Source organism: Hemicordylus capensis, chromosome 3 (genome assembly GCF_027244095.1).
Source record: "Hemicordylus capensis ecotype Gifberg chromosome 3, rHemCap1.1.pri, whole genome shotgun sequence".
NCBI lineage: Eukaryota > Metazoa > Chordata > Lepidosauria > Squamata > Cordylidae > Hemicordylus > Hemicordylus capensis.
In genome coordinates, this window is record NC_069659.1 from 122,429,593 (window position 1) to 122,443,083 (window position 13,491).

The 13,491-nt window shown below is 42.5% G+C and overlaps 1 protein-coding gene across 4 annotated transcripts in view; it reads left to right on the forward strand.

Moving 5' to 3' along the window:
* Window positions 1-13,491, forward strand: part of PUDP (pseudouridine 5'-phosphatase) — a 99,275-nt gene that overhangs the window by 52,739 nt on the left and 33,045 nt on the right. Inside the window, exon 4 of one of the 4 annotated variants that reach the window (XM_053310064.1) lies at window positions 1,833-1,987. The exons of 2 other annotated variants lie outside the window; for them this stretch is intronic. In XM_053310064.1, the coding sequence (XP_053166039.1) occupies window positions 1,833-1,910 (78 nt within the window). In that variant the 3' untranslated portion in view covers window positions 1,911-1,987. Of the gene's footprint in view, window positions 1-1,832; window positions 1,988-3,197; window positions 3,326-13,491 lie in introns of those variants that run through there. One more of the 4 variants, XM_053310065.1, reaches the window with a different exon arrangement.

Consider the following 13,491-nt stretch of genomic DNA (forward strand, 5'->3'; position numbering starts at 1 on the left):
AAGCCCAAATTCCAAAGTCACAATCTCACCGACAAAAGCTCCAAGCAGATGTGGCATGTTGTTTTCAGCAGTTTGGTCAAGGCACAGGCTGCCCAATTTATAGCCAGCAGCCACGTGCACTTAATCAACACTTCACGCCTGCCAGCTGCCATAGATTCAATCCTGCTGTCTTCTTGCCAGCCGACTACTCCTCTGTAATTTCCTCACCTGCTGCTGATGTTTTTCCCGTCTGCGTCCTCAAGGAGAAATTGGCTGTTCAAACTCTGGCTCAGGTCCTGACCCTTCTCTCCAAAGATCACCAGGCCCTGCTGGCTCCTCCTGCAGCAAACACTCACCCTGGCCTGTCTCAATTACTTCCGCATTCACATCACCGGCCTACTCCTCCTCAGGTGCCCTCCCACTTTCTAGTAAGTCGCCTACCTCCCACTGCTCTCCAGTGTCCTCGAGTGGGGGCATGACAGTTGAGCTGAGGTCTGGCTATATCTTGATGAAATAACACTGTTGCTTCACTACCACTTGGTTAACATACTCGCATTTCACCAATACAGAAACTTAGCATTGTATGAGAAACATTACATTGCATGTTGAGTCACGTAACTTCATCTCAGTGGCCATTGCACCATCAATTTTATACAGTTAATCGTGGACTCAGTATCTGTGGTTTCGCTTATCCGTAATTGGGCAATTGACATATGACTTTGGTATACAGCGGGCCGGGGGGGGGGCTACAAAGGGTTAACCTCATGTATCTATGATTCTGGGGTGGCTGAAAATTATTTTGGAGGTCATTTCTTGCTGCAATTTTGAGATTGGGAGCTGCAAAATGGCTTCTTCTAAAAAAAGGGGGAAAACTTGTGACTTTCAGCCAATTTGGGGCCAATTTTTTAAATATTTGAGGGCAATGCTGGAATGCTGTGGCCCCATGACGCATGGTAGGCTACTTCCCCTGTAATTAAAGGGCCATTTTACCCTTTGGGGGGCCCATTTTCCTGATATCCAGGAACCTAATTTCCATATCTACATTGATTCAATGCCTCCATTTTCACAATTTTCATATCCGCAGTAGTAGTAGAGAATGGAACCCCCGCAAATATGGAGGTTCTCTTGTATAACCTCAATGCAGGAGTATTTGAACCACTACAGGAATACAATATTTGCAGTTCTCCAGTATGCAGTTAAATTACAAACCCTAACTGACAAACCCCACGAAACACTGGGCTGATTCAGACAACCAAAGAAGAAATGGTTTGTTCAGCCATGAGCACTACCGAAAAGTCATATGTTCCCCTCGATTTCCTTGCCTTCCCATGCAGAGTTGTGACATTTCATTTTTGAGTTGTTTAAACCATAGGTCCATTGTTTATCTTTCTTCTTAAAATAAAAAACCAGATTATATTCCAGTTACAAATCCTGGTTTGTAAACCATAGTTAAAGTTCCTGGATTTGGATGAGCCATGGAGCTGTGTCTTAAATAAACCAGGATACTGAACTGAACTGAAGAGGGGAGGGGAGAGGAGGGGAGGCTACAAGGAGGGAGTGCAAAGGCTCAGCAGGCGTTGGGTCATGAACAAACCATTTTTTGTTAGGTTGTCTGAAAGTGTGTCACCTGTGGGGAAAACTTGCTTGCTGCTCAGAGTTCTTCAGTCAAAACTTTTCACTCAAAATTGCTCCTGGAACTATTGCTGAATAACATTGCTAGAGTAATATCTTCATCCTGTACCAGAAGCATTTGTCAATTAGTTGCCCAAGTTCAGAGACCTGTATCTGAACAGGGCTAGCATTACTTACCTGAACTGTGCCAGTAATTGTCATGAATATCATTCATTCCACAGCAATTACACTGTAACTTACTAATGTCTACAACTCCCAAGACCACTTGGGAGCAGCATTTGTCCATAAGCACAAACTGAGGCAAGAAATCTACCAACGAGACAATTTGTGTTTATTGAAGAACTTTCTGTAATCTCTCTGGCCTTGAATTGTATATAAAAATCAAAGCCTGGAAAGTGTACTTATATACACTGCTAGTATAAGATTCATCCAGACAGTCACTACTTTGTCATCTTTTGCCTGTTAAATACTCTTCATTCTCTAGGTCATCATATGTTTTGGTTTTGGACATGTTGAAATTAAACCATGAACTGGCTTATCAAGATTTCTAAATGGCAACTCTTGGAAGGCTCTCTTCCCTTCTTCCCTTTATTTTCTATGCAGTACTTTCAAAAACTGGGGAAAGGATGGGGTAGAACAAGTCAAGAAAGCTTGCAGAAGTCAAATGCTGTCATTCAGTTCCAGTTCTCTGCAGTGATGAAATATACTCAAATAGTGTGTGGAAGTGTGTGTTTGGGAGAAAAACCAGCATACCCAATGACTGGTAAAGCCAAGCTTTACAAGCTGAGGCAAAGGTTGGGTTTGGCTCAAAACGATTTAGGAATTTTCAAACAGGGAAGGTTTTGTTTCTGTCTGTCTATCCACCCTTTCTGAAATTCTTCTCTGACCCTAGTTGAGTTCCAGAGTGAATAAAAACACAAGAGAAAACAAAAGGAATTTAAAGTTCCTTTCAATCATTAGACTTCTGGCTTCAGGTTTCCACTTGCCAGTGAGTCAGCTTTTTATTTATCTGTGAGGAGAAAAATGAGATATTGAATGCATTGAAAGTAATTTTAGCTATTAAGTATTGCAGATGTCAATGTTATTCCACTCCATATCTTATTTGTGGATTGACTTTGCTCTCTCTCTAGATCCACAATAATTCAAATATTGTACAGGGAATCTCTGGCAATACTGTCTTCCTCGGGTACTAGTGATAGTATATGGAAAAGAAGTTATAAATTGCTTGTATTCTTTGGGGTGCCCCTATTTTTGTCTGGGTAAAGGGGAAAAAAGAATGTGCTTGCACTTGTCCTGATAATATATCAAGCAGCTGGCAAGGGACATGATGAAATATGATACAGAATAATAAATTAGGTTTGTAGCCCTCTTCCGAGCCATGTGGTGCGGGTGTAAAAGCATGCAGCAACTGCTAAAAAGCATTAGATTTGGATTAGCATGTCACTGGAGATACACTTCTAATTGTTTTAGGAAGCTCATTATAGGTATTATCACATAATATACAAAAGAAGTAGGGTGAGAAAAAAGCAAAGAAATACTCCTCTTATGATGAAGTTCTTGCTGAGTTATCTCTTTCCCTCTTTCAGGACTTTGAGCACTTCTGGCAACGTCAACAGAACAATCATTAAATAGTCAGGTTTAATTTACAGGAATTTTCTCATAAAATGTGTTTTAGATGTATTCTGCAAGCCCTGAATAAACCCTCTCTTTATAAAAGATCTGTGGCATTGATCTTCTCTCTGTAGTTGACGTTGCCATTTTAATTGCCCCAGTGCTTGTCATAACTGTGCATCTTCACAGTCTTGGAACAAAGGACTACTAAATCAAGGAATTGCTCTGTTAGCATTATTTTTATTGTTCTGTAATTTATTATTCTAGAGATACCTGCAGCAAACTCTGAAAGGCCAAATGTATTTTGTTGTGTTATTATAGGCTTTATTTTTAAGCACAAAAAAGTGGGGGGAGGGGCAGTTTCATATTGGAAAACCTTGATTTTAAATGCAGACTGATGTTTCAGTTTCCACATTCCTGCAGTTTACTTTGTGGTCTGCCAAAGATTTATTTATTTATTTATTTATTATTATTATTGTTAGAATATGCTTCTGTTGGCAACAATGCCACAATTGCATCACAATTTATTAATAACAAAATATTTATTACATGAAGAGGGCAAAGTATCTTTCTAATATTTAGTGCAGCAGGCAGGAGCCATGCATTGAGGGCAATTATAAGGTGATTTCAAACTGTTCTTTATAAAGGACTGTTTGGAGGCCAAATGTGTCTTTAGCTTCAATGCAATACTTATAAAAATGGGAAATTAGACTTTTTTGTTCGAATAACAGCTCAATGGCTTGCACCCAACATGCACTAGAGACCCTCTTAGTTCCTTTGTTCCATTACGATATCTGAGATTCACCAAGGACTCTCTCTTGATGATACCATCTCTGTTCCAAGTTCACACAGCAAGGACGCAGGAAGTGTCCTTATTGAATAGTCCCCAGTTATGAAATTGCCCCCACTGTAGATTGTCAAAATTCAAGCCTGAGCCTCTTTCAGAAGTTTTACAAGACCTATCAGTTTGGATATTATTTTGGTTTGGAGTTTGTTGAGTGTAACTGCAGAGGAATATTGTGTGTGTGTGTGTGTGTGTGTGTGTGCGCGCGCGCACACGCGTACACATATACACACCCTCTGTGACCAGGGTTAGTTATGTATCTTAATCTATTCTGAACCTAACCACTTGGAAACTGGACAGGGGCATACAGGACAATAGGATACTTGGACATTGTGGTCACTCTACCATCACCATGTAGGCAGCTCGCCAACTGAATTTATAATGCTTCTTGGATGACCTTTGAGTCATGGTGCTATCTAAATGGCATAACCCTCACAAAGCCAAAGTAGGCCATTTCATAGACTTTCTGCAAGATTGAAGATAGTAAGGCCTTCCACCAAATATTTTACACTTACCCTCTCTTTTCTTAGTTAGTTATGTTTCAGTGGTTTAGAGTATAATGCATTAGTTCTCAAGACTTGACAAATGGATATAGCAGTGCTAGAGGTAGCCTTTTCTACACACCTGCCTCCTTCCCTGAGATATGAAAGCATAGCCCGTATATCCTTGAATGGCACAGAAATTAATTATTGAGGACTGAACTGGGAAGCCTATTATGCCCAAATTTTGAAAAACTTCGAAGACTAGCAAGATTTGTGCCCCTTTAAGGCATAAATGGTATAATTAGCCTTTCAGTACCAACTTTTAAGGTCATTGTCAGTTCACAAATTCCAGTTATTTGGCTACCTTGTTTCTGCTATTTCTATAACCCGATGTGACATGAGAAAAACTTTCCTGACTCCTCTGCAATTCTAGAGGACTTGGAAGTCAGGGGGTTATATCATGCTGGGGTTTGACAAGACAAAACAAGAGGGTGTAGTCTCTCAGTCTGCTTTTCTCTTCCTTGAATTTCACCTCAATGAATAATTCTATTCACAATCCTTTCTCACATCATGACAGAAGCCTCGTGGGTAAATAAAGGGCCCGTGGCAGCAAATAATGTCTGGCTATAGAACCAAGCCAAAATTGATGAATGTACATTATACGGGAGCAATAGCACCTATATAATTACGCTGGCGAGAGTTTTCAGCATTCCACCATTATAAGCCTTGAACATTATATTGCTTATAGAGCCAAAACCATTTGTCTGATCTGCTTGGCCACAGCACACATTCACTAGGTGATAAGAGACACCATCCCTACAGATATGGTGAAGAACCATTGGAAAATGGCATAGATAGAGCAGTTTAAAGTGTTTCTTGTTTTGAATAGGTGTTTAAAGAGTTGACAACATTCTTTCAGGCTGAGGAAGTGTTATTTGAATGATTCTGTAGTTCATTTGAATAGTTTCAGCCTTTAGACTGCATGCCAGAAAAGTGCCCTTTGCATATCCCCTAGGGCCCAATTGTTTGTTGATCCTCAAAGTTGCATTGTTAAGAGGTGGGGAAATGCAGTTAGTATTAATAAACTCTGTGCAGTATCAAGCTTGAGGTTACAGTGCCCACAGTGCTGCCTACAATAAACATGGTGGTTGACTTGCTGCTCGCTGCCATGCTCCTGCCCACAACTCAGTTCTGCTGACTTGCTGCCCCAACCTTGGGGCCTTCTGCCAGGCTCCTGCCCACCACTCCTGCCCGCTGCTTGCCCTGGCAAGCTAGCATTCCTTGCTAACTGCCCCGGCTTCCACCCCCAGGGTTCAGATGGCCACATATGTGCGGAGTCCACACATGCACAGATGGGGCAGCCGGTAGGGTTCCATGGTAGGGAACGCCGGCTTGCTGGGGCTGGGATGAGGAGGAGCATGCTGAAACGGGTGAGGGGTGCACCCCTGTGTACTCCTCTCTGAGCCTGCCTGCACCTGTGTGCACCTCTCTGCACCTGTGTATGCCTGAGATCCACACTTTGCCTTGATCAGAGATGCTTCAGGCAGAAATTCATCAGGGGCATCTCTAGGAACTGATTAGGGAAACTGCACCTATTAAATGTCTGCCTGGATATGTTGCTCCCTAGGCCTGTGTCCAACTGAAAGACCAAGACAAAATGTGGGTTTATGGAGCTTCATTTCTAAAGACATCATCTGACAGCAGAATGTACAAAGCTTATACGGGGCGAAGTTCAGATGGGCACCTTAAGTTGCAATTTCCTTTCTTTTTAGGACATGAGTAAAATGTAGAACAGCTTAAGTTTCATTTTAAAACAAAGGTTTTTGGATTACTGATACTGAATACATGTTCTTTTTGCAATGTAAAGAGAATATATATATATATATATATATATATATATATATATATATATATATATATATAAATAAAATTCTGTGGGGCTGTTTCTTCCCAGGTGGAATTGCTATGTAAGGAAGTAGACAGACATGAAACAATTCAAACAATATTTTTTGTAAACAACATTCTTAAATGGTTCTGAGAAATCAAAGTATCATTTTTCAAAACATTAAAAAAAACCCTTAAACTTCCACTTTCTCCCAGTTGTTAAAAACAGAAGCAATCAGTATGACGGATCCTTAGATTCACCATGTAAGACTAGTATGTGTTTTTTGGCTTTGCGTAATGCGATTACTGGAAAAGTGCTTCAGGCTCAATGTCACTCCAAGGATGAAGAAATTCATCTGTGAAAGTTTTATATTTTAATAAAAGGATTTCAGTGTCAGTGCTGAATGAAACTTTGGTGTATCAGACAAAATGTACTGCAGTTGCTTTAAGATCATATGAGATATTAAAAGTGGGGAAAAAAGGTTTACCTGCCGCTCAGTGCAATGGCTGAATATCCATGCTCAAATTCATAGTAGTCTTAATAATTCCATTGCTCTGTCCAATGTTCTTTAATTAATCCTTGATGGAAGATCCCTCAAGGTTTTGTCTACCAAGACTGTTGATAGCCATTTCTGGGTGTACAATCCCCTTCCCATATCACCTTTGTTATTTGACAAACACTGCAGCCTGATACTTTCCTGATGTCAGGAACCCCATCTATGGAGATTCCAGAGAGTCCTCAGCGGAGAAGCCAACAACCAGCAGGACCCCCTCACAGCACTGCACAACACACGGACAAATACGCAGCAATGGAGAACTGCTACCCAGAAATCCCAGGCCCAGCCCCACTGGGGAACCAGCAGTGTTCTCCCAAACCTCTAGTGACAACTGCACCACCAAATCAGGGCCCAGATGCAGCAACAGCAGCAGAGCGCTAGGCAGGCAGCCAGCAGAGGTATCCCTGTGGCATGGGCAAAGGTTTCACAAGTGGAAAGGTTCTACACAACTGGAAAGGATGAGACAGAATAGGATCATGAAGAGAGTGGAGGTCTTCATGAATAAGATCATGAAGAGGGTGGAGGGCAACTGCAGAACACTTCAGTTGCAGCATCCAGTGCTGGAGCAAGAGTCCTCTCAGGCTTTGCCCTCAAGCTCTGTTTCCTTGTAATTTGCTCTAGGCTTCCTTGAACCCATCTTATTCCCTGTGTGGACTCTGCCTGCCCAGATGTGCTGTGACCCATTCCTCACGGCTAAACCTCACTGCTAAACATCCATTCATTCATTTGATTTCTATACAGCCCTTCCAAAAATGGCTCAGGGTGGTTTACACAGAGAAATAACAAATAAATAAGATGGATCCCTATCCCCAAAGGGCTCACAAACTAAAAAGAAACATGAGATAGACACCAGCAACACTCACTGGAAGTAACTGTTTACACATCCTCACTGTGTAAACAAAACAAGGGGCCCTTAGTCTGTTGATTTCAATGGAAATTGCTTACAATTTGGTGTTTAAGGTTACATCATTTGTGTTTCTTGGAATTAGGCCCCTAAAATAACAGGTTGTTTTCTTAATAAAAATTCTGAAAAGTATAATTCAATTTATTTTAATTTGTACCTTGAGAATTGCATCGCTTCATGATTACTTCTGTCGCTGCCTCTGTCCTCAGAATGTTCTCATAATAGAAGTTTGCTGTCTTGTCTCAAGGAGCAGAAAAAGGTTTTAGTCTCTTTAAAGATGAAACTGGATGCTTTTGGTTATAGAGCAATAAATGTGCTAAAATGAACTGCAGTTGGGTATGTTGTAAAATTGTTTGTGTTTTGACAGGTTAATAAATCTCAATTGAAAGTCTGAATGACTAGAGATATTAAAAGCCTGCGTAGTCTGACAAAACAACAAACCTCTCTTCCCTTCTGTATTCTGTATAAATGCTCACAATAGCTTGCATTTGTTTTTCAGATCTTTTGCCTAGTTTACATTTTAGTACAAAACAGAAATTATCTTAACTGGCAAAATCTCTAAAAGCACTGCAGTTCTTGAAAGCCACCTCACACATACACAGTACAGATGTTCATATATAACCTTCTGTTGACATTATAAGGTCTTTCCAGGATCAGTTGTGTTATGAACTGTAGAAAATTTAAATCTACCAACCTTTCAGAACTTGACATTGCCTGTTCTAAAGGATTTGTTTTTGTCACTGTGTGCACATCTGTATGGAATTGTAACACATCTGAAGTGGAACAGAAAAGTAGATCGGGAGGCTTTATTAAGGTGGAAAGGTGTTGTGCCAGTACTATGAAGTTTGCTATGGCTATGTAATCTGAAGAGTTTTGTTGAGTTATGTTGACTTTCTCATGTAATAGAGCAGGATGAAAACAAGAATGGTGAAATACGAAATGTTTTCTCTAATTGACGTATTCTGTTGCAGTAGTGATAATGCTGTATGTTTTATTAGATAAATTATTTTTTAAAAAAACTTTAAGTAAAAAGATGGTCCTGCCCATCAAAATCGGAAGATTTTTTTAGAAAAGTATTCTTAAATACAAGCATTAGGATGCTGTGAACAGAAAAGGCACTGTAGAAGAGCTCCCAGCTTTATTTCTTGCACAGCTACGGTATTCTTATATTCCTGTGCCAGAGCTTGTGTGAGTAAGGGGCAAGCAGTGAGGTACCCACATTGGCTATCTGGCATGGAATATGTGTTGTTCAGAGCTGCTTCCTTAAAAAAATAAAAATGACATGAGGAGAGTTGTGCATGGGTGGAGAGGACTTTGATGGCAAGCTTTCTAAGAATGGGTGTCCAGTGTAAAATCCAGTGTAAATGCTATACAAACTGCATGATACCAACAAGAAGGCAAGATGCGAACATCTTTCTGGTTGCTTACCATTTGAATATGAGACTCATGGGATTGGGAACTCTGTCAACTTACTGTGCTTGACTCTTTCTGGGGCAGGGTTGCTGGCATAGTTAAAATTAGCTGGATGCTATTCACACTAGGCAAAAGTCACAGAAGGTCTTCCACATTGTTTTGCTTGTTGAAGATCAAGCGTCTGTAAGATTTGCTACGTGTCCTAATTGTTCTGCTTCATGTTCTGATGAAATTGGATGCAGCCTGCTAAATGTTTATGCTTTTAAAACAACTGAAATGTTAGCCTCTAAAGTGCAGTTAGGATCTTTGTTTTTCTTCAAACTAAACTAACATGGCTCTTTCTGATATGTAATTGCACATTTTCACTTTTGCTGTTGTCACAGCATTTTTCCTTTGGCCTGAAAAGCTCAGTCAATACATCATGTGGTAGGGAATGCTTTGTCATCTTGACATACCTGTAGCTAGTAAGAGTCCCTGGGGAGTCTTCCTTTTCGCCTCCAAGTTCAATCTTCCAAGTTGCTTAGAATGCCACTGACCTTCATGTCAATTTGTCTAGAGATTGCTGCCTGTCTCAATGGTTTCTGCTTTAGGATTTGATTATTCTGATGTTGTAAGAAACAGTGTCTTCCTCTTCATTTAGGTTAAAGTTGTCTGCCATGCAAAATGCTAAGCACAATACTGTCCTACACATACAAGGACCTGTACTTGTACCCCCCAGATTTGAAATGAACAATAAAACACAAGCCCACACTTCCCTGAAATATGGCTTTCCTGGAAGCAAGTGCATGATGGTAGGGGTTTCATCAGCAGAGGGCAGCAGAACCATCCTGCTCTTTAACTTGTTTAGACATGAGATTTTTCTCTACAATGTAGGTTCATTAAAATGCCATTAAGTAACCATGTTAGTGTACTTAACTTTAAATCGATACCAAAAAGATCTGCAAACAGACAGTATCAAAATCCATTCATGCAAGTAATGCAAAGTTCCTGTATATTAATTTGGATTTTCTAAATAAATATACCTGTTTCCTTTTAGTGATGTTAGGTAGCTGAACTAAATGCTGAGCTATACAGTATATATGTACAGTATGTCTGTGTACTCCGCAGAAGTTTTATTTAAATTATTGTGACTACATTTGAAATACAGAAAGACCTCTATATCCATGGACTCTATATTTGCGGATTTGCATATCGTGGTCGGGTAATAGACACCCTACCTCGGCATATGTGGCAAAACCCAGTGGGGGGGTGGGGTGGAACCCATCAACCTTGCGTATCTCCAAATCAGGGGTAGCCAGAACTGACTGTGAAAGTCATTTCTGGCTGCCATTTTGAGTTTCGGAGCCTCACGATGGCTCCATTTTTTTTTTTTTAAGAAAATGAATATATGGTGATTCTGGCTGCTTTGGAGGCATTCGGGGACACAGCACGACTCAAGCAGAGCAGCTAAGATGGTAGGCAGCTTACCCCCACATCCCTTCCCCCAAAATTCAATGGTTTGGTTTTTTTAGATTTTCCTCAAACCGGGAACGTAAACCCTAATTCCCCATTTCCCCAATGCCTTGATATTCACAATTTCCGTAAAAGCAGTTGTAGTGTGGAATGGAATATCAGGGTCCTCCTGTATGAGGAAGAGAGAGATTTGTTCATAGTAGTGACTAAATAGGGTGCAATCTTATGCTTTGAAAAATTTGATTTGAGTAGAATAGAATTTGGCATACATATTTTTCACTGGTGTAACAGGTTAACACCACTGTAAAGTTATACTGATGTAATTGGTGCTGAGCCCAAAAATTTGCATCAGGGCATGTTAAGGAAAGAGAGGACAGTCTGTATCCTAAGATGTTAAGCTGTCTGTCACAGCACCAATGATAGTGTAAAATCTATATATTTAATTCTCTTGGGACCATGCGTGCCCAGGATTTGGCAGAGAAACTCTCGCGACACGCTGCGAGAGTTCAGGACTGAGGGATTGGAAACGTTGGTTGGGGTTTGTAGGAGCCTGCCCGGAGGAGGAGGCCAAGGGGGTGCTGCTCTGGCAGCTGGGGGGGGGCTAGCGAGAGGAGGAGAGGAGAGGAGCCCGGCTGGGCAAGAGGTGGCGGTGGGCTAGTGAGGAGCGGCAGAAGCAGAAGAGGTGGTGGGCGGTTGAGCCGCGCCGCCAAGAGGTGCCCAGCTGGGCGAGCAGTGGTGGCAGCAGGCTCCTGAAAATGGCCAGGTGGAGGCTGGCGAGCACCTGGGGCTGTTGTGGTGGGCATGGTGGCTGGGAGGCAGGAGACTGGTGGAGCAGGCAGTGGGCCCTGGCAAAGGAGGCAGCCAGTGGGCGAAAATGACTGGTTATAGATTGGGGCGGAAGGTTGGGGGAAGCGGCAAGGAGAGACTAGCGGTGCAGATGCTGTGTGCCGGTTCAGCTAGTAGTAAGTTAATTTCGTAGAACTCAGTGAGGTGAGTCTCACAATCAGTGAGGCAAGTCTCACTATCAGTGAGACTCGCCGGAAGGGGGTTTGCAGGGAGAGCAGGCTTAGCCCGCTCTCTCCGCAGGCGATCACTATTGCAGCCCTGGGTGGCTGGATCGGCCTCCCACATGACTGCCAACTCCATCATGGAGCCGGCAGGGGCTGTGGAGATCGAGGGCCGTGCAGCCCCTGGAAGTTCCAGGATGCCCTGCTTGAGTGTTCAGGGCATGCTGGAGAGATCCCCGAGCCCAGGAGGCTGCTGGCAGGGGTCTCCTCATGTGTTGCTGTGGCGCGGCAATACACAATTTTAAAAAATGGAGTACTCACTCTGCTAATCCCATTTAAGGGGAGGGGGTATTTCAGCAAGTTACCGGCTTTGGGGAAACCGGGCTTGCCTGCAAGCCCGGTAGTTCCCACGATCCGTGGAAAGTGGGCTAAGCTCCCTTAGCCCACTTTCCACTGATCGTGAGAATATCCTCAGTGGATAGGAGAACACTCCAAAACCACCTTTTCCACCACACCACTAAGGAGCATAGGGTTCTTATAAATTCTTCAGCTATTAACAACATGCCCACAGTATTATATAAACTCCTCACCAGGAGTCATTACTAAGATGACAGGACATGCAGCAGAGGCTACATGGTTGGTCTCAATTCATGCATACTTAGTGCCGGTTCCCATAAGGGGTCCTTTGGTGATGGGGAATATAAAGAAGGGACACTTTGCACAAAACCAAAGAATTCTGGACAAATACATTGGTCTCAGAACATACATAGGAATAGTAGAATATTAACACTTCTTATTCAACTGAGCAGCCTCAGGAAAAAACTCTGAATGGGAAGGGGAGTCAAGGGGAGGAACATCTCAGGGTCTGCAATTCCTCCACTCTCTGGGCACCAAAGCCCAAGCATATGTAAGGTGGCAGGCTTGTCTGAGGTCCCATGCAGCTGGGTGACTGCTGCTGTAAAGAAAGAGGCAGACAGTTGAGAAAGTGGGCCATAAGTGGTGCTGGGCAATAACCAGCAGGCGCAGGCAATCAAACAAGCAAGCTGGAATTTGTGGATGTTGAAAGATCATGGAAAGGCTGATGCAAAAGTTAACCTGTATCCTGTGAGAGCCGGTCACTTGGGCCATGTGGTGCTCAGTCTTTCTGGCTCTGACATGGGTATTCCACCCTCTTTTTAAAAAATCTTTTTATCAGTGTGGGAACTCATCCAAGGCATCATCTGGAGATCTCCTGGACATGAGACCTGTGCTATTCTATCAGGCTACCTTCTGATGCTGAGAGAGAGGCAATATATGGGTACAGATGACTGAATAAACCAAGGGTTTTTGGTTGGGAATAAAACCTGACCCTATGTTCTACCACCTCCTCCCACCCTTCCTTTGCGCCTGATCTCTCCTCTTCCCTCCCCTTACTTCTCACATCATGGTTTGCTTAAATCACAATTCTGTGGCTCTAAATCACAATTATGCAGTATTTGAAATAGAGAGCCCTTTCTCATGATCAGAGAGATAGGCCTAAGGGAAACCAGAGAGGAAGGCTGCTAGCACTAACCTCCACACAGATGATCCCTCTGTCTTTGCTGGGTGGGCAGGTCGGCATCAGGCTGCACCCACCAGCGTGGAGGGTCAGTGCAGGCAAGCATTGCCCTGCCTCTGGAACTCCGATAATCCCTGCTAACTTGGCAAAGAGGCACCTTTTAACGTGGTGATTCTCTTTATTTAGTGG